The sequence below is a fragment of the Octodon degus genome, unplaced genomic scaffold (genome assembly GCF_000260255.1).
Source record: "Octodon degus isolate 3935 unplaced genomic scaffold, OctDeg1.0 scaffold00003, whole genome shotgun sequence".
Classification (NCBI taxonomy): domain Eukaryota; kingdom Metazoa; phylum Chordata; class Mammalia; order Rodentia; family Octodontidae; genus Octodon; species Octodon degus.
This window is the reverse complement of record NW_004524579.1, coordinates 25,459,591-25,486,937: the sequence shown is the minus strand read 5'-3', so window position 1 is coordinate 25,486,937 and position 27,347 is coordinate 25,459,591. Positions and strand designations below refer to the sequence as shown.

At 51.0% G+C, this 27,347-nt stretch overlaps 1 protein-coding gene across 5 annotated transcripts in view; it reads right to left on the bottom strand.

The window, feature by feature from the left end:
* Positions 1-27,347, bottom strand: part of Ctif (cap binding complex dependent translation initiation factor) — a 315,277-nt gene that overhangs the window by 211,256 nt on the left and 76,674 nt on the right. For all 5 annotated transcript variants that reach the window (XM_023714714.1, XM_023714712.1, XM_023714720.1 and 2 more), the window contains one exon: positions 5,374-5,582. In XM_023714714.1, coding sequence (XP_023570482.1) covers positions 5,374-5,556 — 183 coding nt within the window. In that variant the 5' untranslated portion in view covers positions 5,557-5,582. The remainder of the gene's footprint in view (positions 1-5,373; positions 5,583-27,347) is intronic.

Sequence of the window (27,347 nt, the reverse complement as noted above, 5' to 3'; positions counted from 1 at the left end):
AAGTAGGTGCTTTAGACCACTGAGCCATCTCTCCAGCCCCTCCAGGAGAAATTTAAACAGAAGTAAACTGGGCGCTCAGCACTGAGTGAACCTGTAAATAAATGCACACTGTGAACCACTGCACAACCAGGAAACAGAACACACCAGATGCACAAGCCTGGGAGAATCGCAGGGCATATGGCTAGATGAAAAACGAGCCACTGCACTGATACTCGTGGACTCTCACACGTGACTTTGAAATAATGCATTTCCAAAAGCCAATACTTAGGTCAATAAATGTATATGTCAGTAAACATCCAAAAAGGGTGAGGAAATTCACCCACCAATTTGATGGGAGACAAGAGTAAGGCATTGGAATGAGGAGGATTGAGCTAAGGGGGATTTTACTGTTAAAATTGGAATTCTTTTGTATGGTGCAAATGTATGTATACAGTACTTGTATAATTAAAAATAAAAAAATTAAATAAGGCAGAAGTACATAATCAATCCAGCCACCCCAGGGTGCTCTTGCAAACTCACTTCCTCTCTTAAGCCTTTCATGGGAGGTCTGCCACTGGGTACTTTCTCCTGTAAGCAAAGACAGCGGGGAGATGGATTGAAGCATAGAAGGAAATGCAGAAAAGAGACAGACAGGGGAGGTAGGAATGGCAAATAGTTGATAGGGAAGGCACAAGATAGGGAGAAACATGAAGGGAAATGGAAAGCCACGTAAGGAGAGAGCAAGCCAATGAGAACACCTTCCTAGCCACACCTCTCTTCAAAAGACTACTAGAGTTCTGGGCTGACTGCCTCAAAAAGTGCTGCAAGAAGCTATCCTTGTGTTTAGGGGCTCTTAATTTGGTCTGTTAAGAACAGACTAGAAACTATGTCTCCAGTAAATGTATGCGCCGTTCACCAAGTTTTTCAAAGCTCCCAATGACCCATGGAGCCAGTGGCAAACACTTCTCTAAGGCCTTCTGATGATTTATGAGTCAACCACTCATATGAAAAGCACCAGACTTTCCCCACCATAGCACCCCAGTCTCCTCCACAAAGCGATAGTGGCCAACAAGATTTAAAGTCCTAACTCTCTTCGTATATGAAGACAATATATTAACCACCCAATCTCCCATCAGTAACAGCTTGTAGTTCCCAGAAAGGTAGAAGTAGCTGAGGTAGGAGTGGGCTCTGGGGTCAACTCAGCCACAACCAAGTAAGGTGGTTGGGTCATTTTCCATCTCTGTGCCTCAGTTTCCTTCCAGGAGATAGAGCTCTAATTCCCCTCCTTGCAAAGACAGAGTGAAGACAGCTTTCAGGATGTGACTTTGTTAACACAAAATCCACTGAAGAGGAGCTACTTTTAAAATTTGGGACTTTCAAATATGGTGTTAAAAAACTTTTAAATATGGTATTAGCAAAAAGTTGGGAAACTTAACCTACATTCTCTTGGATATTCATCTAAGGAAAGAGAAACTCTATCCATCCATCCATCCTTCTAACCCATCCACCCTTACTCACAAATCCATCCACCTTTACTTTCTTTTTCTTTTTTTCCTTTCCTCTTCCTCCTCTTCCTCCTTTTCCTCCTCCTTCTCCTCCTCCTCCTCCTCCTCTTCCTCCTCTTCTCTCCTCCTCCTCCTCTTCTTCTTCCTCTTCTTCTTCGGCAAGGGTCCACTGTGTGTTTCAGGTTGCCCTTTACCTTACCGTATCACCCAGGCTGGCTTCAAACTCCTGAGGATCCTCCTGCCTCAGCCTTTCCTACAGGTGTGTTCCACCACACCTCGCTCACTTCTACTTTCTAGTTGTCTCGGGGGCAGAGATGGGAACACAGCTGTGCAAGTGCTGTGGGCTGTTTTCTTCCGAGTGTCCACCGTCCTCTCTAATGCTAAGAAGATGACCTCACCAACTGAACAGCAGCATTTTACTCCACTCCCTCAAGTCTTCACAAGGTTTCCAAAATTCTTAAAAATTTTCCGCTCCCAGAAACATCAAAATACCACCACAGACAGCCAGACAGGGACATTCTTTGAGTGGATTTTTGTTCTTTTGGTTTTCATTTAAAATAGTCATCGGATTAAACAAAAACAAGCCAAGGGCTTTGGCAGAACTCTTTCCCACAAAGCTGTGTCAATAGAGATTACTTTTTTATAGAAGTATCTTAGGTAGACGTGTCTAACTCTGGTCTATGTAGAGGTAGCCATGATGGTGATGTTTTTCTAGATGACTGCTCAGGGACAGATGGTGACTCTTCAGGAGTCTTTCCCCAGGTATGCTGTGGGTGTGTGGGGGTGTGTGAGGGGAGGCAGGGACCTAGCGGGGCAGGATGGAAAAGCCCCTCCTCTCCCAGTAGCATGCAGACCAGTCTGTAACCCTGCCAAACGTCTGCCTTCTTCCAAAGAATTTAGCAGCATGAATGAAGTTTAGGAAATGTATCTGAAAGTTATAGCCAGCAGCCTTTCCCTCCCCAACAAATGCCCACTTTCAAGGCTGCTCTAGAGTCCTGATTTGCTTGCCTCCCAGACCTGGGCATCTAAGCTTGAGTCAATCATAGTTCTCTTAGTTACTGTCCTTTCTGCCATCTTTAACCAAAGAGATTGATTTTCCTTGGAAATTTTCCAACCCATCCTTCCTGCCTCCCCCTTCTATTCTGGGTCATGATATTGCTAACTGTAGGGCACAGCAGTTTAAATCAAGAAATGAATTTGCATAAATAAATCAACACACTCTTAGCCAAGATGCTTCCTGCGCTCCTCATAGACTTTTGTAGTGCACCAGTCCACCACCTACCATCTCACTCCCTTCATTCCTCTTGGATCACAGCCACCTCCACCATCACCTTGTGCCCCTTTCCTGGGAGTGTGGAAATCCAGGAGGTGGTCCCAGGATCCTGCCCTGGTCCCACACCCCCCTCCCGATGCACTCCTGTACTCTCAGCAGCCCCTCCTTGGGCAGCTCCTGCACCCTCTCTGCCCTACTCATGGACATCCTTCCTAGCTTTCCAGTGCATGTCCTCTCCTTAGCTCACCAGAACCTCCACTCCTCTAACCCTAGCACCCTTCAGCATCCACTCCCCGCCTCTGGTGCCTACTCCCTTCCTCATCTGGCTGAGCATCTGGCTACGTTGCCATCCTTACACCTTCAGCCACTCCCTCCTGGAGAAAGTTCAGCCCTGGTGAGGGTCACCTTTGTAACCCTGCACCTGCATTTTCATGTTGAAAGTAGCTGGGGGAAACCCACAGTGGTGCCACAGGTATTTTTCTAGATGACTGCTCAGGGACAGAGAAAAGGCCATCGCTGCTCTCCCCTGCAGCATTCCCAAGAACATTCTGTTAATTTCCTGTTTGACCTCACTTCCACAATATCACCTCATTTCTTTCCCTTTGCAGCTAAGCCCCTCAGGGGTAGTGGAAAAGGCTTGTCTCCAATCATCTCCTCTCGCCCTTGATCCAACCACAGCTAGATTCCACTTCCACCTCTCACCTGGAGCTCTCAGGTCACTGGCCCTATGGTCCCACTGCTCAGTGGTTATTCTCAGCCCTCCTGTTATATGGCCTGGCAACAGCATCCAAGGTGACCCACCCTCTCCCAACATCCTGAGCACCAGCTTCCCAAAGGCTCAGAACACTGCACTGGCCCGATTGTCTTCAGCCTCTCTGGGTTCTCTGGACACTTCCTCTTTACATCCCTTCTTCCCAGGGGCTACAGCCCCTACAGCTCGGCCCTGCACCTCCTGCTTCTGTGTGTTCCCCCCACCCCCTTCCCTCTTACTTCCCAGCCTCCCTCTCCTCTGCTTCAGCATTCCGACTTCTTGACTGGGCCTTGGACTCCTCTCCAGCCCAATCCTTGGCGCATGCTCATCTCTATCTCAAAATTTCCTTCCGGCTTATCCTTTCCTCTCCATCAGTGGCCTCATCCCTGACTACACAATTTAAAGTTGCAATCCCTCTGCTACCTCCACACTCCTCAGGGTCACTCCCTTCCATTTCCTTGCTTTATGTTTCTCTTTATGTTGCAAGATCACCTCGCACTGGGATGTAAGCTCCAGAGGGCAGAGCTCTTTGCAGTCTTGTTCAGTCCTGGATCCCGAGTCCTAGAACAGTGTACAGCCACGCCCAGTGTTGGGGGAGGGTGCTCAATATACTTCTGTGGCCAGGGTGACAAGCACATTACAGGCTTATACACTGAACTTAGGACTTCAAGGCCACACAGGAAAGCATCACCCCACTTCTGCATCTCCCACAGAGCTATTTGTTGCCTCTGCTTCTGGCCTGGCTCCTGGTTTGAGTTCCAGGAAAGCCACAGGGCTGTTCTGGCTCTTGCAACAACAGAAGGACTGGATTTTGTTTCCACACAGACAGGGAACAGGTGGCTGCATCCAGCTTTTCTCCAAAGCAGGGCTCCCAAGTAGCTCACCCTCTCTTTGCCATAGGAGTCTGAGGTACTGGGGGGAGGGGGAGGGCAAATCCAAGAGGTGCGCACTGGGACACTGAGCACGGCAGGATGGGAGGCCCTTCTGAGCCTTCCTGTGGCAGGCCACACCTGCTTCTCCGTGGCTTCCATACCTCATGTCCTCACTTCCCTTCCCATATTCCTGAATAGCAGGACAATCCCATTTGCTAGATAAGAAAACTTGGCTTCAGAGATACTAGGGGCTTTGCTTAAGGCACATAGGCAGTTAGGAGCAAATCTGGAACCAAGTCTTGAAAGTATCTACTGTACATTTATGACAACAGGCAAAGAAACATGTGGCCACAGTGATCCTTTACTCAGGAGAATGCAAGACTTCCAAATCTCAGCCTACAACCTTTTAGCTGAGGCCACCTCCCACCCGAAGCCAGGGCTGCCACAAATTGACACAAGAACAGGAAGATAGCCCGAGATTCTGGTCAGAACACCTAATGCATCTAAGTCTATTGGCAACCAGATCCCTGGGGAAACAGACCAGAACACTTACTTTTTAGGCTTCTAACACTTGTCTGTTCTTAAAAATCAGAGAAAATACACCTAAGTTATAGTCCTCTGGTAGTATGCATTATAGGAAGCTATAATCTTCAGATCTTGAGAATGGAGGATTATGGAGAAGATACTGCTAGGCACATAGTAGGTATTCAAAAAAATGTGTTCAAAAGCATAATTAGCTGAGAGTCTGGCTGGCCCTCAGCTGTCCATGGGTAGGAAGGAGTAGGAGTGAGTTCCTGAGTCAGGCATATGTAGCTACTGCAAGCTTCCTGCCTGGATCCCAAAGTCTCTCCTATGTGATTCCAGGTGCTGTGGCATGGGGAACCATTCAGAGCTGAGCAGCCCAAGGCCAGGTGATCAGACACTGTCCAGAATTGAAGTCCCCAGGGTCACCCTCCTTGAGTTTGCTAAGCTCTGCCCTGGGCCAGCACTCACCTGAGAGATGTGGGACTGCGTCCTCTGGCTCTCGCCGTCATCGCCTTCTGTCTTGTCGGCCAGCAGCCCCTGCACCTGGTACTCCAGCACATAGCTGTCGATGAAGCGCTCCAGCTCCTCAATCTCCTGGGAGCGGCTGCTCCCTGCCTCGGAGGAAGCCGACGCCGCAGAGGAGTTTTCCATCCCTGCAGCTCAGGGGCCTGGGCAGGCTGGCGGGAATGAGAAAAGACGGACTCCGTGAGACACTGTGAAATACTCTTTCCTGGAGACTTTGTCTCCTCTCCTGTGACATTTTCATCTCCTAAATGACAACAAAGTCATGTGCACTGGTTTATCTTTAGCATAAAGAACACTTTGAGTCCCCACTGCAAGGGGAGGGAAACTGAGGCCAAAGAAGGCAAATCTGTTGCCTCACTGGCCAAAGGGAGACCTTGGGCAGTGTCTGGGCTAGTGCATGCCCTGGCCTTGTCTGGGAAAAGCAGAACATGAACCACAGTCACCACCTGAGCCCCACTGCCTGACACAATTTAACAAAATCTACTACAAGAGGGGGCCGGGGAGATGGCTCAGTAGGATAAGCGCTTGACTGGCAAACGCAAGGATCTGAGTTCAATCCCTGGTTGCACCAAATAAAATTTAAAAAATCTACTACAAGAATAGGCCACAGAGTGTTACATCCCTGACTCAAGGCCTGGGCAGTCCAGAGGTCCAAACACAAACCCTAGGAAGGGCTTAGCCCACCAAGAAAATGCCTTCTTCTACAAAGACTTTCTTCCTTTCTCATTACTAGAGTCCCCAAAGTTCGCTGGAGCCTGTGGGTCTCAGGTTAGCAGCCTTGCTGTAGGGCAGCTTGGGGGACATGTGCTCTATTCTGCTATAGCATCGTGACTATTTTACCAGTAGAACATAACAGGTCAGGCAGGTTGTCCATGCAGGTGTGGCCAAGCCAAAGGAGAGTCTGGTCACCCTCCAAGGGAGCATGAACACCTTCGGTAGCCCTGAGGCCCTCTCTTGAGCTGGGCCTGGTGGATGTGACCCGCTGTTCCTGAGAAGCCAGCTTGCACTGACCAACTGAACAACAGCCCTCCTACCAAGGCTGGGTCAGCCCATCCTCAGGGTCCAAGCCCACAGGGACAGCCCTACTGTCTCCCTCAGCCCTCGTCCACTGCAGTCATATATTATTCACCAAGCAGTGAGGTGAGTTACAGTCCTCACCTCCACATAGGAACCCTACCCTTGAGGCCAGATAGGCACAGACTTTTAAAGGTTGTCTTGTGTCCCCTGAATTATCTGGAGACCTATGATCTGCACAAGGACCCCACTGAGCCAAGGAGAAGCAGCCGGAACAGATTTCATCGGTATAGCTGGAAGGTCTTCCCCGACCTTCAGATCTCCACACTGAGAAAGCATAAAGCAGGTCAGGAGAGCAGACACACAGGGCTCAAACGTGTCAGAGGTTATGTGGATGCTCCAGTGGATGAGAAAGGCCAGGCCCCGGTGCTGAAGGGACATTTGGATTTTAAAACCTTCAGTTTCTGAGGATTTGTAGGGAATGCAGTTATGGGCTAACAGCCAAGGGCTGGTTGAGTGCTAACCGGAGCGGACATGAGGCAGGGCTCAGAGTGCTTCCAAGTTGGGCTCCATGAGCCCACCCTCACCAGCTTTCTCCTGAGGGAAAACAGCCAGTGAAGACTGCTGAGCCACAGACTTACAGAACGAGGCGGCGATTAGCAGATATTCTAAGTTGTAGGGCTACAGCCCTCATACACAGCAATCAAATACCAACGCAGAATGTGCCCCCTGCTTCTTGGTCCCACCGCCCCTCACTTAGCGGCCCCTGCCCGACTCACCAGAGCATCCTTATACTGATGCAGTGCCAGAACAAAGGCTGTCTGGCAATGAGTCCAACCTCCTGGTTCAAGGGAAGGCCAGGAGGCAAAGGATTCACCCAGTCCTGGCTACGGATCTGAATGCTGTGTCTCGTATTATTAAAAGGAATGTGAGTGTTTACTGTTCCCTATTGGTTCTCAGCACTTGATGTGCCTCCACACACTTCACCCTCAGGATGAGCCCACGAAATTAGCATAATTATGGTACTTAGCAGAGGAAACAGAGGCTCAGAGAGGTTAAGTAACATGCCCAAACTAACTCACACCAGGGTCTCCAGGCCAGCCTGACTCCAACCCTGCCATCTCTCTCCCCTCCCATCTGCTGGCAGCCTGGCAGCCTTCAGGACAGCTCCCACGTCTCTGTTCCCCACTGCCTGGCAAGGAGCAGAGAATTCTTTAAGTGCTCTGTGCAGTTTTTGTTCTCTGCCTGGGTGCTGGCTCCAGAAGGGTGTCTCATGCAGGCTCAGTGCCAAGCCTGAGCTAGATGGGAATGATAAGGTTGATCCCCAGGGAGGGCTGAAAAGGAGCTACCTGCAGGCACACCCAGGGCCGAAGGCCCACCTATATTCCTTGGAAGACTGACAGCTTTATCAAGGGCTTCTGGCACACCTGACAGGTATAGGATATGGAGCAAGGTTTTGTAGGAAGTCAACGCCGGAGCCAGAGCCATTTCCAAGAGGACTGAATGCTGGCCTCTGCCTATAGCTGTGGCCTCCAGCCTGTGCTGCTGGTCTTCCCAGCATGTTTAAATCTCATAAGCCATACCATAGTTGTACAAGGGAGTGTGGGTGTGGTAATGACCCCAAAACCACACTGGCTTGCTGAGGAAGTACAGAGATTGAGACCCATCCCAACTCTGTGACTTTTGGTGTCCAGAGGGAAAAAGGACTCCTCAGTGGGCACCTATCTTGGATGCCTTGTGAACCCTCATGTCCTCTCAGCCACCTTCTATTCCAGCTTCTGCTATCCAGAGTCACGTGGTGTGTGGTATGGTGTACGGTATGGTGTGTCTCATCTCAACTACCCTGACGCCTGATGTCCAGGGCTCCTATGACGTGAGAGATCTGCAGGAGCCCACCTGGACCCTGCAACTTGAGCATGTATGTAATGAGGCAATATCCTACAGTACAGCCCTTGGTTGGGACAACAGGTTTCCTTTTGGTCTCATATGAAAATTGTGAGGCACATTCTATGTGGCGCCTCAGTGGTGACCAGACCTCAAGCACTGCTCACCAGCCTGTCTCTCCTCTCCTCTCTTTCTGAGAGTCTAGCTCCTGGGAGACTCCCTAGCTTCTGCATGCTGCACTTTATCCCTTCCAGGGAGCTGAGGCCCCTCCTTCAATGGGATGGGGTGCATTCAGGACTGGACTCTGCAGGCTCCTCTTCTGCAGGAGAATTAGGAGCAGGAAGAGGCAGAGAGTGCTCTGCTGGGCCCTTCTTATAGCCCCCAGACTGGAAGTTCAGAGAGGCGCCTGTGCCCTGACCCTGACATTATTTTTACTATGGTAAAATATACATATCCTAAAACTCTCCATTTGGAAGGGTACGGCTCAGCAGCTTTAAATATGCTCACAATGTTATGTAACTGTTGTCACCATTGCTGAGCCTTGTCATCATTGCCAGTTGAAACTCTGAGCCCACCTAATAATAATTCCTCAACCCCTGGCCCAAGCCTTGGTACCACCACTGTTCCTCTGTCTCTATGAACTGGCCTATTCTGGGTACTTTGTACAAGTGGAATCATACAATATCTATCCTTTGTGCCTGACTCATTTCATTTAGTATAATGTGTTCAAAGTTCGTCCACGCTATAATGTGTCAGAATTTCATGCCCTTTTATGGCTGATAAGACATCCTATTACAATAATGCATTGTATGCATTTGCCACAGTTGGTCTATACACCCATTTATCCATTGACCTGCACGTGGGTTGTTTCCATATTTGGCTGCTGTGAACTCAGATGTACAAATATCTGCCTGAATCCCTGTTTCAATTCTTTCAGGGATAAGCCTAGAAGCTCCACCACCTTTTTAAGGCAAGGAGAGTGAGGAGTAGCTGCAGACACAGGGAAGGTGGCGCTGTCCACCAAGGCTGGCTTGGCTGCCTTCCCACCTGAGCTTTGGGGGCTGGCCCTGACTCACTTTCTCCATTACTGTAAGTGCTGGTGGGAAATCCTCACACAGCCGGGCTGCTGGCTGAGCTGAGAGCCAGCAAGGAGGGGCTCCTATTTTAATGATCAGTGAAAGTAAAGATGGCTGGGACCAAAGGAAGAAGGAAAAGGAGAAAGGAAAGGGTGGAAGAAGTCAGGGACACCTCTGATGGTGGCCATGCAGGACAAAGAGCACACAGAGGGAGACAGACCCCAAGAACTTGTCCCTGCATCCTAGCCCTGCCCTCCTTCCCTGCCAGGTGATGGATGGAGTGGAACAAAAAGGGCCTCAAGCAGGAGTGGGAAAAGTGCTGAGGCTGCACTTCACCATAAAAGGCATTAAAGGGGCTGCCACAGGCAGGAGGGGCAGCCAGAGTGGGCACAAGATGGATGGCGCAGGGGCCCAGGCTGCAGAAGGACCAGCAGGGGCTCCTTTGCTTAATTCCCAGACAAGGCTGCAGTACAGCCAGTCCCAGCACCTTTGTGGCTCTCTAGGGAAGGGACAGTAGTGCTCTGCTCTTGGAGCTGCCTCTCCTTGTTAAAGGACCTTGTTCTGGTGTCCCAGGGTGTCCTGCCCCCTGTGGCAGCCAATCACAGCCGTGCTGCCACAGGGGCCTGGCTGCCTATTTTTAAATCCAGAAATGAAACACACCCATGTTCTCCCATGAAAAGAAGCCTTCCCCCACACTGATGTCCTCTCCCCTCCCCCAGCCCACACAACCCACCCCCTCACTGCTGTTGTCCCAGAGCTATGTGGCTTCCTTAGAAAGCCAGCACAGAGGGATAAGGCTTGTGCTGGGAAGCCTGTCTCTCCCTAGCCCTGTGGCCCTGCCTGGCTTGGGCCTGGGGAGCTCACAGCAACCTCAGGAGCTACACGTCTGAAGCAAAAGAAAGGTGAGGCCCAGCCTGTCCAGCAGTATCCTGTAACCCAGAGACAATAAGCTGGATCCACCCCAGCCCTTCCAGCATCCCTCCCACTTAGCCCAGGGGCAAATAGCATTAGAAGCTGTAAATTTAGCCAATCCCTTTAAGAACAGCCGGGCATTAGAGGCATTATCTAACCCTTCAATCCCCAGGAATGAGATTGGTGACCTGCAAACCACCTGAGACTTGTCTTCTCTGTTGCCTGCTTGCCCTTCTTGAGAACCCAGCATTCTAGGGCCTGTGGAGAGGCGGCCCCAACCTACCCTGCCATTCCCAGTTTCCTTGAGCCTCCCCCACAACCCCCACTGCCCCCACCACTCCACTAACAAGCACCATTCTGGGACTGCACACAAGGAGTGGAGGAAGACCTGTTTCTGTTTCCCTGGTCCATGCTTTGCTTTGTGCTGCTGCAAGGGCCCTACCCTCCCTTGAACCCCAGGCCAGCTGCAGGACACCCAAAGGTGCTCTCGAGGGCGTCTGTGATGCCTGTCTCCCCATTTCAGCAGGACAGCAACTCTCCACCTAGGCCGCACGTGAGCAGTGAGTGGGCAGTGGACCCCACTCAGGTCCCCACCACTGGCCTCCTGCTAACCCACTCACCACATCCATGGATGTGCACACCATACTCTTCAGCAGTATCTTTCTCTGTGGCATGCTGCCATGCAGCACTGTGCTCTAGCTAGCAGTTCTCTCCTGGTGACCATGTCTGTCATGACTCTGGTTCCCTCAGTCCTTGCTCCCCTTCCTGCCTCCACAGTGTCAGCAGTGACCCCTTCATCCAGAGCTTGCACCAAGCACTAGGATTCTTTGCTGGCTATCAGGCAGCTCCCAGGGCAGGGCTGCCCTGGAGGCCACGTGGCCTGTGGAGCATGTGAGAAGAGAGGACAAGCTGCCTTGGAGGGAGGATGCCCACAGCCACCCAGAGGAAGCCATGGGAACCCGCTTACTGCCAATCTCCCTCCTCCAGCCAGCATTTCATCTCCCGTAGCCAGGACTCTGGAGACAACACCATTTCTCTGACAACTAGCAGCCCAAAGCACAGCAATGCCTGTCAGTGCTGGCCTGCTCACGTGGCCACGTGGGCGTATGCCAAGGGGCAGCAGGAGGGTTCAGCCAAGGAGGGTAGGGAGGCCTCAGATCCCCACCCCTGGGCAGTGGGAAAGTTCAGCAATGCATGGCACTGGAGGCAGACCATCTTGGAAACTAGCACCATTTATTGTTTCAGGAGTCAAGGACATCTGGTGTCCTCTGAATGTCCCACTCCCCTGCCACTACCATCACCATTTTAACCCTCTGTCACTCACGTATCAGATATGTTTTATTCCAGTTGCAGTAGTCAAGATTTAGTGAGCTGTAAAATAAGTTTCCTTGGTCTTAGCATTAAAAATGTGTAACTAAAGGCAAAATACATCCCTGTAGCATGCGTTGTGAGTGCAATTATTGTTTCCTGGGACTTTCATTCTACCTACCCATAAAAATGCCCTTTTTGGGTGAGCTGTGGTCAAGGGGTTGTGGCTAAGTTGTACAGCACAGTGCTCCGTAAGTCACTATGAGCTCACGAATCCTGGCGCATCTCTTCAAAACAGACATGGATTTGAGGATGAGCCAGGGCCCTGATATTCTACATTTATAATAAGCTCTCTGGGGAGTTTTGCTGCCGGAGGACTATACACTGGACAGCCAAGATGGAGAAAAGCATTCACAACCTTCCATTCATCACTCAGAAATCCCGCCCTGTGATCCTGGCAGGGGCGGAGGCTCCATTCTGGTCAGTTGGTCCAGGGAGGGCACTCATAGGCAGCAGCAGAGCTTCCACTGGCAGGGCCTCAAAAGCTGAGCTGTTCTCTCCTGGCGACCAGGCACATGTGTCATCACCTCCTCTGAGTCCTGCCTGGTAGAGCTTGTGGCTTCACTGGCATGGACAGGTCAGAGGCTCCTGACGCTCACGCCATACAGCCTTGGAGGTACTTGAACAGTCCAGCTCTTTGCTGTGCAGATAAGGGCACTGATGCCCAGAGAGGAATGACTGGGAAGCCACTCGGATGCCTTCGGCTTGACCCAGCCTGGACCAGGTCCCTCCATAGTCTGCCACCCCACAGAGAAGGTGATCCGCTGAGAGTCATCCTCTCCCCCATGACTGCCAGTCCCCTCGGTCCCTTAGTGCACTCTGGGTCATAATCACAACATCAGCCATGAGCAACAGGCCAGAGATTCATTCCTAAGTAGCAGAGAACTCCCCAAATCATCCCACTGCCCTCACAGCCCACTCCGGAAGCCCCACGCTATGTACACCTGGACTGAGCCGCCAGTCCCTTCAGAATGTCATACAGAAGGCGAATGGGGCCTGGGCCTCATTGTTCTGTCTTAAGATCAGCACTGGGGTGACTGAGAACTGGACCAGTTCCCCAGAAAGGGCATTGGTGGTGGGAGGGCAAGGGGGATGCTGTGGCCCCTTTTCCCATCAGCAACAGGCCTGCTGTAGCCAGCACTCTCCCCGAAGGCACTTAAGCAGGAAGGTCATGGGAGGAAGGCTTTGCAGTAGTCCACCAGGGTGTTTCCTTAGTGTGCATTTCCTCCTGGAGCCAGGAGACAGGAACAACAGATGCACCAGGTTAAATTAGCAGGACAGGCTGGGGAGGGAGTCCAGCCCTGCCCAATCCCTGGATGTCCCTGTTGTCTGGGTCTGCCTGCCCTTTGTGCTATCAAGGCCCAAGGAGCCTCCCCTGGACTCCAGGACTGCCCACTCCCTTGGTACTGAGTGCTGGCTGCCTCTTGACACCTTCTCATCTTCCCCATGTGCCGTTATCCAACTCTTGCTCTTGAATTTTTTATGGATTTTATCTTGTCTTGACAAGACTGCATGATCCCTGAAGGCCCTGCTCCATCTATACCTATCTCCACCTGGAGCCTAGAATGAGCACACTGGCCCATGCTCCTCTTCAGCATGACCACCTGAGCATGCTCCTTCCTGAGTGGGCCTTTGCAGCCCTCTTGCCCTTGTCTGCTGGCCCTAGACTCCTCTCCAGCTTCCAGGACATCAAAACCAAAGGATTCTGAGGGTTCATTTATCCAACACCTCCCCTCCTGGCCCAGGACTCAAACTCTTGCATAACATTCTGGAGCTTTCTTTCTTTCTTTTTTTGGCAGAACTGGGGATTGAACTCAGGCCCTTGCGCTTGCCAGGGAAGCGCTTACTCCAATGAGCCATCTCCCTGGCCCCTCTGGAGTTTTGTGAAGAACATTCATCTCAGGTAAGAAATACTGAGCACCTGGGGGTAGGTGGACAGGCCTTACCTCTTACTATCAGGTGCCCGGGACCTGGAAGTCAAAGACCAAAGCTGCGCAAGGTCATGGGCGGGGTGGCTTCCTCTTGGCCTCCCACTCCAAAGACAGGAACATAGTGATTATGGGACTTGATTCCAGGTTCCCTGCTGGCTAAGCCACTTGTTAGCTGTGTGATTTGGGGATACTCAGCCTGCTTCCTCATTTGTAACAGACTGGCAAGTGCCTCACCACATAAAATTTGTGAGAATTAAGTGAGATAATGCATTTAGAAAAGCATAAGAAAAGTACTCAGCACAGCCAGGGATAGAGCAACCACTTAATTATCACTCGACTTCAACAACACCTCAGCTGTCCCCACATTCTCTCATAGCCCACCGCCTCCCCAAGTCATACCCTGCACTCCAACTCCTCTTGGCCTTGGCTCTGAAACCTGCATGGACTCAAGGGGACCCATTCTCTCCTCCTGGGGTCTAGGGGTAGGTAGGCAGGTCCCACCTCCAGCCTTCAAAAGCCTCTGGGTTTGTTGGCTAAGAGTGAAAACTAACAAACAGCATGCTGGGAAGGGAGACCAATCGTGTCCTGCTCTGAACCCAGCAGTTACACCTGTGAGAGCAGTTCGGGTTAAGGCCATAAAGCTCTTCCAAGCCAGGTGGCCCCAGCAGCCCTGTCCCTCCTTCTCAGGTGACATGCTCTCTAGTGTCTCTCTTGGGGTATGGGGGTAACCAAGGCCCCCAGTCAGGTCACTCACACTCTCACTTTCTTTCTCTCCTTCTCCTCCCCCTCTCCCTCTTTCCGAAAGAGCTTCCTGATCGAGAGCCAGCTGGTGCAGTGACAGTATAGGCTGCTCTAGAGAGCCTATACTGGCTGTGCCCTGCAGGTGGTCCAGCTTCATCCTCAGCATGAAGATACTGTGGCTGGAAGACTGAAATGACTCCCCTTTGAAAACAGCATCACATCACCTTTCCTCCTCATCTTCAAGGACTGCACAAGCTCACCTCTTGGAAGCTGCCTTCAGCTCAGCTCACAGGGGCCCCATGGACAGTGGTAATAGCCAATCACTAGGCCTGTGGCTTCTGCACGCATGTGTGCACACATGCATCTGCGCGCACACACCACACACACACACACACACACAGACCATCACTTTGGATGATTAATTTGTCTCTCATAGAAGTACAACCACAGAGCAGACAGGCCTGCAGCCTATTCTGGGGACTAGGTTTGTACCATGGTACACTTTGCTTGGCTTGTTAGATATTTGTTAAGTATTTGAGCAAGCATTTGTAAATTAAAAACTTTCATGTAAAATCTACTTTTCTTGTAAAAATTGTAAGAGCCAGCAACATTGGCTCACCTTTGCATCCTGCAGCCATCAGCAAGATCCAAGAGGGCCGACCTTCCAAGTGACGTGCTCAATCACCAGGCCTCTGCACACTCCAGCACTCACCATCCCCCTTCCACACACTGCACGCAGCCACACTGATTGGCCCACAGCTGTCCTCACAAACACATGTTGCCAGCTTGGCCCTGACAAGGCAGCAAGGTTCAGAACCCTTTGAAAGACACTTAGTAGAGGTGGCCCAGGGGTATGAAAATGAGGAGTGGCCTTCCCTATGAAGTTGGAGATAAAACAAGAAAAGGACTGTCACCTGGGAGTTACATGTGACATCCATACACTTAGTCTAAAACAGAAAAGTGCAAAACCACCTCACAGATGAACAGACAAGGCTGTCAGATTAGCAGGAAGGGCTGGCCTGGGGCAAGGGCTACAGATCTGCTCTGGGAAGATGCTGCCTGTGGTGGAGCTGGGCTGCAAGGGACCAAAGAGAACAAGCAAGCACAGAAGGCAGTGTGCATGCAAGCCCTGTCGAGACAGGAGTGCTTCACAGAACGCAGAAGGGCCATGATGGCCTGCTCCTTCCCCTAAGGCCCACCTGATGCCATTTCAGCTCTGCCAACTGAACCCCAAGCTCTCAGAGGCGAGGACCTATCTATCCTCTCCCTCCAGCCTGAGGCACCAGAGCTAGGATCTCTGTACACATCCAGTCAATCTTAGAGAGTGTGATGGTGGATCCCCAGGAAAAAGAAAATGGCCAGCGGGGAACATGCTGTGCCCTCCCAGCACTGGCAGGCTGGCAGCTGCTGGCTGCTGATAGTCACTGAGACAGATGGCATGTTAGAAGTGGAACCAGCTCAGACAGCTTGACTGTAGGCAGGGCCTTTTGCTGCTGGGTAGCCTTTGCATAGCCCACACAGAACCCAAAGCCTGCTGGACAACAACCACAGGAATCCCAAACTCAACCCCATGCCCAGGGCCACTAAAGCACTCTCTGAATTCTCTGTGAACTTTAGATTGATAAAGAACTGAGCCCAGAACTCCTAATTTCAATGGTGGCCTCCACACACAGAGGCGACACTTCCATGGATGCCTCTGCTGTTTCTGCTCAAAGACAGTTGCCCTTTGATCCCTCCTAAAACAGGAAAGCAAGCCACTGGTGTCATGTCTACCAGACCACTGGTTTCCAAACAATTTTACTATAATACCTGACTTAATTTTCCAAGGAAATAATAAATGGCTTCCCTTCAAAGCGGGAAAAAAAAAAGCCAATAAAAATTCATTCATTGAGCTTTTACTCTATGCTGGACTCTGTGCTAAATTAATTTAATCTGCAGAATAATCCCATAATGCAGGCACAACTTGTGTTTCCATTGTACAATATGGACACTGATTCAGACAGGCATTGCTCAAGGCAACCTGGCTACAAGGAGGTGAAGGCAGAACTGGAAGCCACACAGGAAGGCTGCTCTGACTAAAGAGAAGTGAGAGGTCCAGAGCTCCATTCACTCCACTCTCCATCTTTTGCCCAATTCCTCTAAAAACTGCTATACCTCCTTAGGAGGCCTTCGGGCTAGCCCCAGGTCAAGGCTTTGGCCCCTGCATAGGCCCAGGACGCTATTCAATCTGAACTCCCCAGGTGGCCAGAGTCATCAAGGAAGTAAATGGCTCTGGAGCTCAGGGCCCTGGTGGCTGCACAGCCCAGCACCATCTTACCAGTGACCTGTAAAAATCCTGTGCAACAGGCAGGCAGCACATGCCTCTCTGCCCCATTCTGTGAGTGGGGACCCTGGAGCAGGACGTCCTAGGCATCCTGACTCAACCTTGCGACACAAGGTGATTGAGGGACATGCCCACCAGGTTGAGCTATGAGGGCCCAGCTTGGAGGGATGTAGAGGAAAGAGATGATGGAATAAACAGAAAGTTCTACGAGCTACCAGGACTTCTGGAGAGAAGGTAGGACAGCCAAGCTCTGCAGCTCACAGGCATTTCCATAGCCTTTACCCTGTAGGACTTAGCGCCCAGAATGGACAAACCTAGAAACTGAAAATGGATTGAAATTTATTAAGATTAGAGCAGGAAGGGGACAGAAGGATAATGGGTGACGGCCAGGGTATAGGACCCTCTGAGAAGATGAAGGTCACATATATCTGCGATCATATAGAAACATATTTAATTGCACACTTAAATACCCAAATTTCATGGTATATGAATTATTTATTAATACATCCATTGACCAATTAACATCTACATGGGGGGGGGCTAGGGTCATTGCTTTGGATTGAGATGTCTGGCTGCCATTTGAGAATCAATAAAGACCAAATGAGTAAACATCAGTGAAAAGCCTAGAAGAATAAAAGAACCAAGTCTCAGCTCCCACTGTGTCTGGAACTGTTTGCCACTTCCCTGAAGGGAATATGCTGCCAAAGGTGGGTTCCTTCTGAAGGAACACAGCTCTCCCTGCCCACTTATCTGCCTGTCCATCCATCCATCCATCCATCCATCCATCCATCCATCCATCCATCCATCCACCGATCTTTCCATCTACCAACCCATCTTATTTATTTACTTGTTTGCTTACTTACTTGTTGGCTTTAGAGATTAAACTCAGGGCCTTGTGCAAGCCAGAAAAGTATTTTACTACTAGTTATATCCACAGCACTTTTTATTTTATTTTGATACAGTAATGTTAAGTGACCCAAGCTGGCGCGGAACTGGCAATCCTCCTGTCTTATTCTCCTGAGTAGTCAGGATTTAGATGCTGTCAGGGATACAACAGGAGATGGTGTCAGGGACACCACCATGAATCCAAAGTTGCAGGGGTCCAGAGGAACGGCACTGATGCATGCAGGCAACATGAAAAATGTTATTTTTGCTTACCTTGCTCTAATTATAGAAAAATGTAAATGTAACTATTAGGCATTAGCACCAGAGGAGACACAAGAAAGCTATCAATTGTTAAAAATTAGTTTATAAGCCATAAAGAAAAAAAAAGGTCACGCTGCCAATTAAATCACTCCGTGTTTTCCTGAGGCCCCTGCCTGCAGGGAGCATGGGTCACACAGGCTGGGCGGCTCCTGTCTCTTCTCTTCCAAGGGCTCCAGCAATGTCTCCCACCTTGGGTGTTGTGTGTTTGGCAGCTGTACAAGAAAGCCTGAGATTGCAATTTAGCCTCCCACAATGCACACTTGATTTCTCCATCATTTGGTCTCAATGCCTTTCCGAGCAATAGTATTCTTATTTTTTCTGTGTGTCAATAAAAATGTCACAGCGAAGTCTTTCTAAAGACACTTCGAGTGACAAGTACGTGCAGCATGGGCTGTGCAGCACGAGCAGCACAGCCACATCCACACAGGCTCATGCAGTGGTGTCACTGCGTGCCTGCCATCTGGCCACCGGAGGCTGCCACTCCAGAGGTAGAAGAGGCAGCCTGACTTAAGAGACATCAGGCTGTGAAAAGAACGTGGCCCCCCAGGATCTGGGAAATGAAAAAGCTCCTGTCCCAGGAGAGGGCGCGGAAGCAGGAGCTGTGACGTGCCACGCCCCAAGTCACAAAGCCTGCACTACAGCCCTGGTTTCCTGCCAATATATTTTCTTTCCATTCTCCAGGCAGCCTTGAGCCGAACAACATCTCTAAGTTGATCTTAGATTTCCTTGCTTAAAAAATAAAAAAAAAGCAAAAACCCCTCACACTAGCCTGAGCGCCTACAAGGCTGTGAGAATAACACATTATCACATGTCTTGGAGAGGGAGGCCCTGCAAATGGATGATGGGAAGCCCCGTATCAATGCCATCTCAGGGGACCAGTTTCAATGTATGTGAAGCTGAGCAGGACCCTTAGTTGATGGCTGTCCAAAGACAGCATTTCTGCTTCTATAGACGCTTCTCCACAATGCTTTGCAGTGTTTACAACTGAGCCTGCCCGATGTTCTGTGGGCTTTCCCCAGAGAAGGAGCCCTCGGGGAGGAAAAGTGTCCCCACCAAGATCATCTACAAGCGGTCTGACAGCACTCTCACCAAGCCCAACTTTGGCAATCCTACACCTGCTACACACCTCCAGGGGCACGGGGTCAGTCCTGGGAGTATATCTGTCTCCCGGGCTCAGGCTCAAGACAGAGGATAACACATTTTTCTTTTGTGAGCCTGGAATTGCAAAGCTGGCCCCTTGACATGAACACAGATTAACACGGTCAGGTCCTTGTTGCTGCCACAAAACCTTTTTCTTTTCCTAGAGCTCAGTAAAGAATGGGCCTGAGGCCCTAGCGGTGAGGGCAGAGCCCAGAAAGCAGGGTCAAAAGCTGAAAGCTGTGCTCAAGCCAGAAACCTGTCTCTACAACACACAGGAGCCCAGCAATCTGTGGAAACATCGCGACAGCACCCTGGGAGCAAGGAGGGCACCTCTCTGATTTCAGCAGGATTCCAGTGTTACTAGGGACCCAGATACGCCACGTCACTGATTTTTTTTTTTTTTTTTTTTTTTTCCTCGAATGCCTTCAGGGCACTTTTGGCCAGCTGGAGAGGTGTGAGGTTCGAACTCCAGCAACCTGAGGCTGACAGCTTTGTGGAAGCAGCCACCTAAAGGCCTGAGCTACGGCCAGGCCCCCACACGTCACTGATTTGAGACAGGCTGCGTGGGGATTCATGATGCAGGAGGCCACTCAGGGCTAGCTGGGAATACAGGGGGGAGAGGAGACAAGGATCTACTTTGCAAAAGACAATGAATTTGTCTGGTATCACCGGTGGAGAGGGTGACTGCCGGGGAAAATCCAGCTCCCTGGCCTGGTAAGCAGTGATGAGGTGAGAAGAGAGCTGGGGACACTGAGCTCTCCCTTCTTCCACCCAGTGTCCTTTGTTCTGGTTCTGTCCTTGCTGCAAACACACAACAAACACGTCACTTCCTCTGTGTTCCCAGACACTGAGCTAGATCTTGGAATGCGAGATGAGCTAGACATGGGCTCTGCCCTGAGGGTACCCCCAGGTGGTTGCCAGATATGAAGTGACAAGAACAGCCTAGGAAATCACATCCAGAGGTGTGGGACACAGGAGCAAGACTGCCATGTGGAGCCAGCACAGTGTAACCAGAGTGGACAGAGATGCAGGCCTGGGGAGCTCACCCCTTCTGCTGCTGAGCTCTATCAATTTCTTTCTGAGCCTTGTTCCCCCAAGGACACAATGTCCCTATTACCTGCCACATAAGCCCCACCTCGCTGCCACCTGGGATGGACGGGGCTCCTAGAAGCCAATAGTGACAGTGCACATCTCTGGTCACTAGGGGCTTCTGGACACACTACCAGCGTGTTTCATACTGTGTTGCATTTGGTGCTCACAGTCCTACCAGGTCTGTGCTACTATGGTCTCCAACAGTGAGCACACGAAGCTCAGCTGACCTGACTGTCAGCCGCTCAGTGAGCTGGCCTCACCTTGCCTCTCATACTCACAGTAGATGCTGGCTATGTGGGGGGTGCCACAGCCTGGAAGGCTTTGGGGACACTGAGCTGGCTCAGAGCCGTGGTGGGCTGGATTAGTGTGCTCAGAGCCATCCCCGTGTGTCACACAGCATCACACTGGAGGGGTCATCCCTGTGCCCAGGGCAATGGGAGCTGTCCTTCCCTTAAGGGTGCAGCTGGCTCCACCCCAAGTTAGAAGGTGGAAGCCACTTTATTCTGCTGGGTACCATTCGCACAGCCAGAGGCCAGCGGAGCAAGAAGAGCTGCCAAGGAGGGGGCATCTGGTAGGCCCTGAAATGGCATCACAGGATGCTACAGAACAGCTTCACAAGGGAGCTCCCTGTGAGTTACTCGGCCTTTGGAATTAGTACGAAGGTCTATAATGACCTAAGAATATTTGGGCCATCATACGAGAGGCAAGGGGAAAAGTTCTAACATTTTCTCCATCCACCAGGATCTCAATTATTTGAAAATGCTTGCAAAAATGACTTTGAATAGCCAATATTCCAAAATATCTCTTAAAAGGCTGTATCATGACTTTTCTTCCTACTTTGTTTTCTGTTTTTTGCCCCCTCCAAAATGAGATTTTGGGTATTTCTGTGTGTGACAACAGCTACAGAAAGCAATTTTAAGAAAAAAATCGTCAAAGGTTGGCTCCTGCTCCCTTTGTTACAACAGGGCTCTGTGGGTTTGCACCCTCCAGCCTCGGTTCTGGTAGTGAGGTCAGTAAACCCCTGGGAAGCTCTGGCCATGCCCCAGGCCCCAGGGACAGCTGGAGGCCACCTCCCTGCAGAGTCAGGGCAGCTTCCCAGAGCAGTGGCCCAGGCCTCACTGACCAGGGATCTGGGATCTGCTCAGCTCCTGGGGGCAAAGGTGGGAAATGGGACTGCTGGGCTTGTTACCGCCCCTGCCCAGGAAGAAGGCTGTGGCCTGGGAGGGGCAGCACCTGCCTCCTGCATCTGTGTAAGAAGAAAATCTACGCACAGCACTGTCCATACCATGGTACGATTCGCCTTGTCACCTGTCTCCCAGCAGCACCTTCCCCTGGTTGGCAGGGGCTATGTTTGCAAGTTCTGACTGTAAACTTTCAATGGCAAGATCTGGCACTGAGGGATACCCTTACCCTCCACACGCCCCATTACCTCTGTGCATGGTGCCTGAGGGCAGGTGGCCTTCAGCATTTGTGAGCACCCTTGAAAGGTGCCACCTTAGCTCCGGAGCTGAGAGGTGCCTGCCATACCTTCCATCCCTGCAGTGACACCAGACTCACTAACTTCTTCACACCAACCAGGCTTGCAAAGTTTATTACACAGGAGTGGGCAGGAGTTCACAGGCCAAGCTGAGTATTTTTCACTGTCTTCATGTGGGTTAAAAGTAGCTATATGGTTCAGGGCATGCCTGTGGTGCTCTTCATGCTATCAAGCAGGCAGCAACTGGAACCCTAGTAAGGCCCCTGGCTCCTCCTACTTCTCTGGCACACTCCCTGGCCATCTGTTCATCATTCTTGGCCTAGAGCTTAGCACACAGTCCTGGAGGTCTAAGGATATGGCAGCAGAATGCAGGAGCCAGAGGCAGGGCTGGAAAAGCAGGTGGAGCCATGGAAATGAGGTTGTTGGAGCCTCCATCAGGGTCCCTGCTACAGGCAGGGGTCTGGCCGAGACTGGCTTCTGGGTCTTCATCTGAAACAGCCCAAGTTCTGAGGCTGGAGATGAGAGAACATGCCAGCAAAGCCCTCCTTCAGACCAGGGGCTGCATCTGTATCCCAGCATGCACCTCAGCCCACTCCTAGCCAGCCAACTCCTGTCCACTCCTCAAGTCCCTGCCTGTATGCCCCCGCTTTCCTGGGGCTAGTCTTCTATTGGGTAATCTGTTGACTCGTCATTTCTTCCCTCACATATCTGTCTCTCCTTAGACACTGCAAGGCTATGAGTTTTCTCCTCCTCCTCCTCCTCCTTTTCTTCTTCCTTCCTCTTCCTCTTCCCTCCTCTTCCTTTTCTTCTTTCTCTCCCCATCCTTCCTTTTCTTGTAGCCTCATGCAAAACAAGAGAGGAACAACTGGCTGGCTAGAGGACCAGGGAGGGAACTAACAAGCAGGCAGCCAATGTCACACATCTTTGCTTGGTGCTTTGTCTTACATTGCACCTGCACATCACTATCCAGCACTTGGGCCTTTGCTGCCACCAGTGCGCCGCCAGGAGGCCAGGAGCGGGGAGCAGAGCCCCACTGTGGGGGTGGGGTGGGGTAACTACCTCCAGCTGGGAAGCCTGTGAGCAGCAGGCGCTTGCAGCTGAATCTGCCATAGCCCTTCCCTCCTTCTTCCTTGTTAATCTTGTATCACAAGTAGGGACAATATGCCAGGATAAAAACTACATTTCTCAGCTTCCCTCACAGAGAAGCATGGCTACTGAGATGTTTAGAGAAGTGATGGAGTGACAAACTCTTTAAAAGGTTATGGACATGGATCTGATGGATGGAGCTCGGAAAGCTCTCTTGAACTATGAGACAAGCTTGAGAATAGAAGTCAAACATTAAACATGGGAAAGCATAAAAAGTGAAAGGGTCTGAGCCTACTATGACCAGGGTCTTCATTGCAATTCTTGAACTGCCATGAGAAAGAAGACACAAGTGTGTAGTTTAAGCCACTGTATTTAGATACTCCAATATATACTGTGTGGTAAGCAGGCTCTAAGGTGGTCTTTCATGATTCTTGCTGTAGAACTCCTCCCTCAAGGGTGGGCTGGACCCAGTGACTTGCTTCTAACAGAATGTGAAAGAGTGAGAGGATCCTTCAGAGCTGAGGTCACAAGATGCCATGGCTTCCATCCTGACCACTGTTTTGCTTTCTTGGCTTGCACTTTGATGACGCAGCTGTTGTGGTGAAGGGGCTTATGGGGCAAGGAGCTGCAGGCAACCTCTGGCTGAGAGCCAGTGAAGAGCAAACTCCTCAGCACAAGAGCTGCAGAGAACTGACCCATCAGCTGCACACAAATGCACCTGGAGGCAGGAACTTATGCAGCTGACTTCACCACTTCCTGCAGAACAGCCTCAAGATGCCTTAAAACAGAAGGCCTATGCTTTACACTGCAATCTCTAACTAACACAACCGCCACGTCTAGTCCTAACTGAAACCCTAAGCAAGACTCTTGCTCCCCTTTGCCCCGTCCCCTGCACAGCACAGTGAGGGTTGGACTGGGCGATTTCTAATGTGCCTGCCACCTTGAGCCTTGCATCTTATGACTTGCCCCAGGTCAGGCACAGGACAGCCAGATCTCCTGCCCCACTCCCTGAGTAGCCAGGCTCAGGGTCTCTTTATGCCTGTCTGCTTGGTACAGATTCCTCTCACCCTCTCACTTGATGCTTTGAAACAGGGAGGAGAAGCGTGATGGTAAGAAACCCCGCCTGTGCCTGGCATTGGGCCCTGTACCACTCACTGCAGGGCTACCCCACCATGGCAGATGAGGCCACAGGGCCTAAAAACCCTGGCAGCAACTCTTGTTGTTGGGTGAGACCAACCCTTGACTAGGGCTCCTGATGAGGACTTGAGATAGCCAGACTACCACATGTAGGCCACAACTAAGGTTAGCTGGCCACAAACAGCACAAGGCTTAGCTGAGTCGAAGGTTTCCCAGCTTATACCATCTGAACAGGTTGAAATGTGTCCCTTCCTGGGCTGGCCAAATAGCGCAGTGGATTAAAGCACATGCAAGCAGGTGCAGGGGCCGGGGATTCGATCACTGGGCCTGCCGTGCCAGCCTGGCCCTGGGGTGCGCTAAGGCAATTGAGACTGGGCATGGTGGCGTGCACTTGTAATCCCAGCTCTTAGAAGCCTGTAAACGGGTGAATCACTATGAGTCCAATCTAGTAGTGAGACCCTGAAATACAAAAAAAAAAAAAAAAGACTGGTGTCTTTTGGGGCTGGAGAGATGGCTCAGTAGAATAAGCACTTGCCTGGCAAGCACAAGGTCCTGAGTTCAATCCCTGTTACTGCAAAAAAAGAGAAAGAAATGTGTCCCTTCCAAATTTGTATGTTGGAGCCCTAACCCCCAGTACTTCATAATATAGTCTTCTTTGGAAACAGTCACTGCAGATATGATTAATTAATATGAAGTCGTACTCAAGTAAGGTGGGCCCCAGTCTAATCTGAGTATGGTTCTTTGACATTTAAGCCAGAGAAGGTGGGGAAAGCCTGTGACCTCAACACTCTGGAAAGCTGGGGCAGGAGAATTGCAAATTAGGGCCCAGCCTGAACAACTTTCCAAGACCCTGTCTGAAAATAAAAAGGTCTGGCACCATGAAGGTAGTCCACTGCAAAGGACCTGAGTTCAGTGTCCAGCACCATGACCGGAAGGTGGGTATTTGGGCAGACTTGTACCCAAGGACAGCACTACATGAAGAGGAAGGTAGATTAGGCAACAGCCTCCCTAGGAAACTACATCAGAAGCCAAGAAGGACCAGAAGTTGCCAGCAGCCATCAGACCAGGAAAGGATGCAGCAAATTGTCCCTCATGGTGCCCGGAAGGAACCAGCCCTGCTGATGCCTTGATCTTTCCATCTGCAGAGCTGTAAGGCAACGTATTTCAGTTGTTTAAGTAACAAAAGCCGTACTTGTTATACCAGCCCTAACAAACAAACACCATTTGTGCATAACACACACACATACCACATAGCAACACAAACACATACACCTTATAAACATTCACCTGATATTACACCTTCTGTGATACAAAAGCATACATCCAAATAGTAACTTTTCATATATATATATATATATATATATATGCATTGCAATACTTTCTTGGGGTGAGTATCCCCCCACTTCACTGCCCACTTGTTTTAAGTACTTGTCACTAACCACTATTGTCCCTTCCTGAGCACTGCAGCACCTGTCATTTGGAATTCCAAGTCCTGATCTTGGCTGTCACAGTCCGCCTGCCTGTTGAGACTTGCTGCAGGGCTCTGGGCTGGCCAGGTGGGGAGCCTTCCCCAGATAGCTCTCCTCTCCCACCCACTGCCCACTGGAAATAAGCCCTGGAGGGAACACAGACTGGGCTAGCTGCAGGACAGGGATGGAGCAGTCTGTGTGCACTGGGGGATCTCTGCCCCCTACTCCACTGGCAGTCAGAGAGCATCTGGTGCTTCCACATGAGGAGGGCAGGGCAGAGTCTGGATGGGGGCGAGCGGAGCAGCGGCCAGGGAATGGAGGAGTTCTCATTCCAGAAATGCCCCGCTGGCCTCACTCAGCTGCTCCACTTCCGAGCAGCTGCTGCAAAGGGGGCCCTCCCCGCAGCCAGGCCAGCTGGAAGTCCCCTGCATGGTGGTGGGGAGCACAGGCTCCTTGGCCCTGACAACTGTGGGGCTTTGAGCAAGCAGGACTAACTGCACAATTCACAAGGCTCAATGCCAGAAAAGGTGTGAGCTCTCTTGTTCAAAATAAAATTTCAAAACAGCAACAGCATAGCCAAGCATCAGCCCTTTTGCAGGGCCTGGGCCTGTCCTCGGAAGCAGGAGACTCCCCAAACCCATGTGAGAAAAGCAGGACAGAGCATAGCCACATTCTGCACCCCCAAGACCTGCCCAGCAGACATTGAGGCTGTTGCCTGGGCTCCATCTTCACGCCCATCTCAAGTCCTCATTCCAACACCTAAACATGAAAGCAGACTTTTATAAATATATTTTTAACTCTCAGGGTTGAAGAAGATAGAAATCCGCTTTAAGCTTTCAACACAATCACTGATACCGGTAACGATGGCAATAATAAAGATAATCTTGCTTAGCTGCAGCCAAGTCTTTTCAAAGGTACACACCATTGCCCTTTGTGCTGTCCTCCCAGGAGACCTCATGGTAGCACTGATATCCCTGCTCCCTGTGCCAGGGCCTCCTGTGTATTGTCCTGAATGTTATCCTCACCTGAGGGACCCCTGCTCATCCTGAGGCTGCCACACTCCCACCAGCGCACACTGCCAGTCCTTCCCAGTCCCTGCAGGCATGTCTGCAGACAGGATGTGGGTGTGCTGCAGTGGAGTCGGCCAGCTGTCTATGGCCCACCTGCTCTGGGCCCCCAAGATCCTGGTGTTACCATCCTCTCATCTACAGCAGCCAGCCTTTCAGAGCAAGAGGAAGCCAGGAAGCCTGGCTATGGCTCCTTTGTTCCTCTTTCCTGGGGGCCCAGAGAGCAAGTGCGAGTGAGCAGCCAGCTTGGCTTCTGCCGTGCTGCTGAGCTCCATTAGGCCCCATCAGTCTCAGTTGCTGCCTCAGCACTGCCAGGCCCTCCCTCTCTCCCTCCCTCCCTCTCCCCTCTCTTCACCCTCCACCTGGAGCCCTATGTGGCTCGCAGCCTCATGCTAATAGTAACAAGAGCTGCATGTCATGGGTGACAACGTCCAGCTCTGCAGCAAGCTCGTGTCCACTACTAATCCGCTCACCGCACTTGACCTGTGGTTGATGCTTTTCCTCTGGGTCCAGCCATCACATCTGCTCCTGGCCCTATGTGGAAACAGAATGCCAGGAGGGCCGTTTCCAAATCACCCCTGAGAAGGCTGGTGCCTGGCGGCTGGATGCTTTACAGTAACTTATTCACTGGTATCTAGGCTAACTGGGCGAGAACTGCTCCTGAAACCCAGACACCAAGGAGGTATTTAAAACACGCACCACTTCTGTCTCTACCATGAGTTTCCACATTGGTAAAGTGGGTTAAAGGCTCTGACCCCACCCTCTTCCCAGGGTAGCAATGCTAAAGAGGCATCATACAATAGTGTAAATGATGAGGGCTGGCCAAATAGCTCCGTGGATTTTAAAGTGCCTGCAGGTGCCAGGGGTTTGATCCCTGGGCCTGCCACGCCAGCCCCAATCCCAAGGCATGCTGAGACTGCAATTGAGACTGGGCATGGCGGCGCACGCCTATAATCCCAGCTCTTGGGAGGCTTTAAACAGGCAGACCACTATG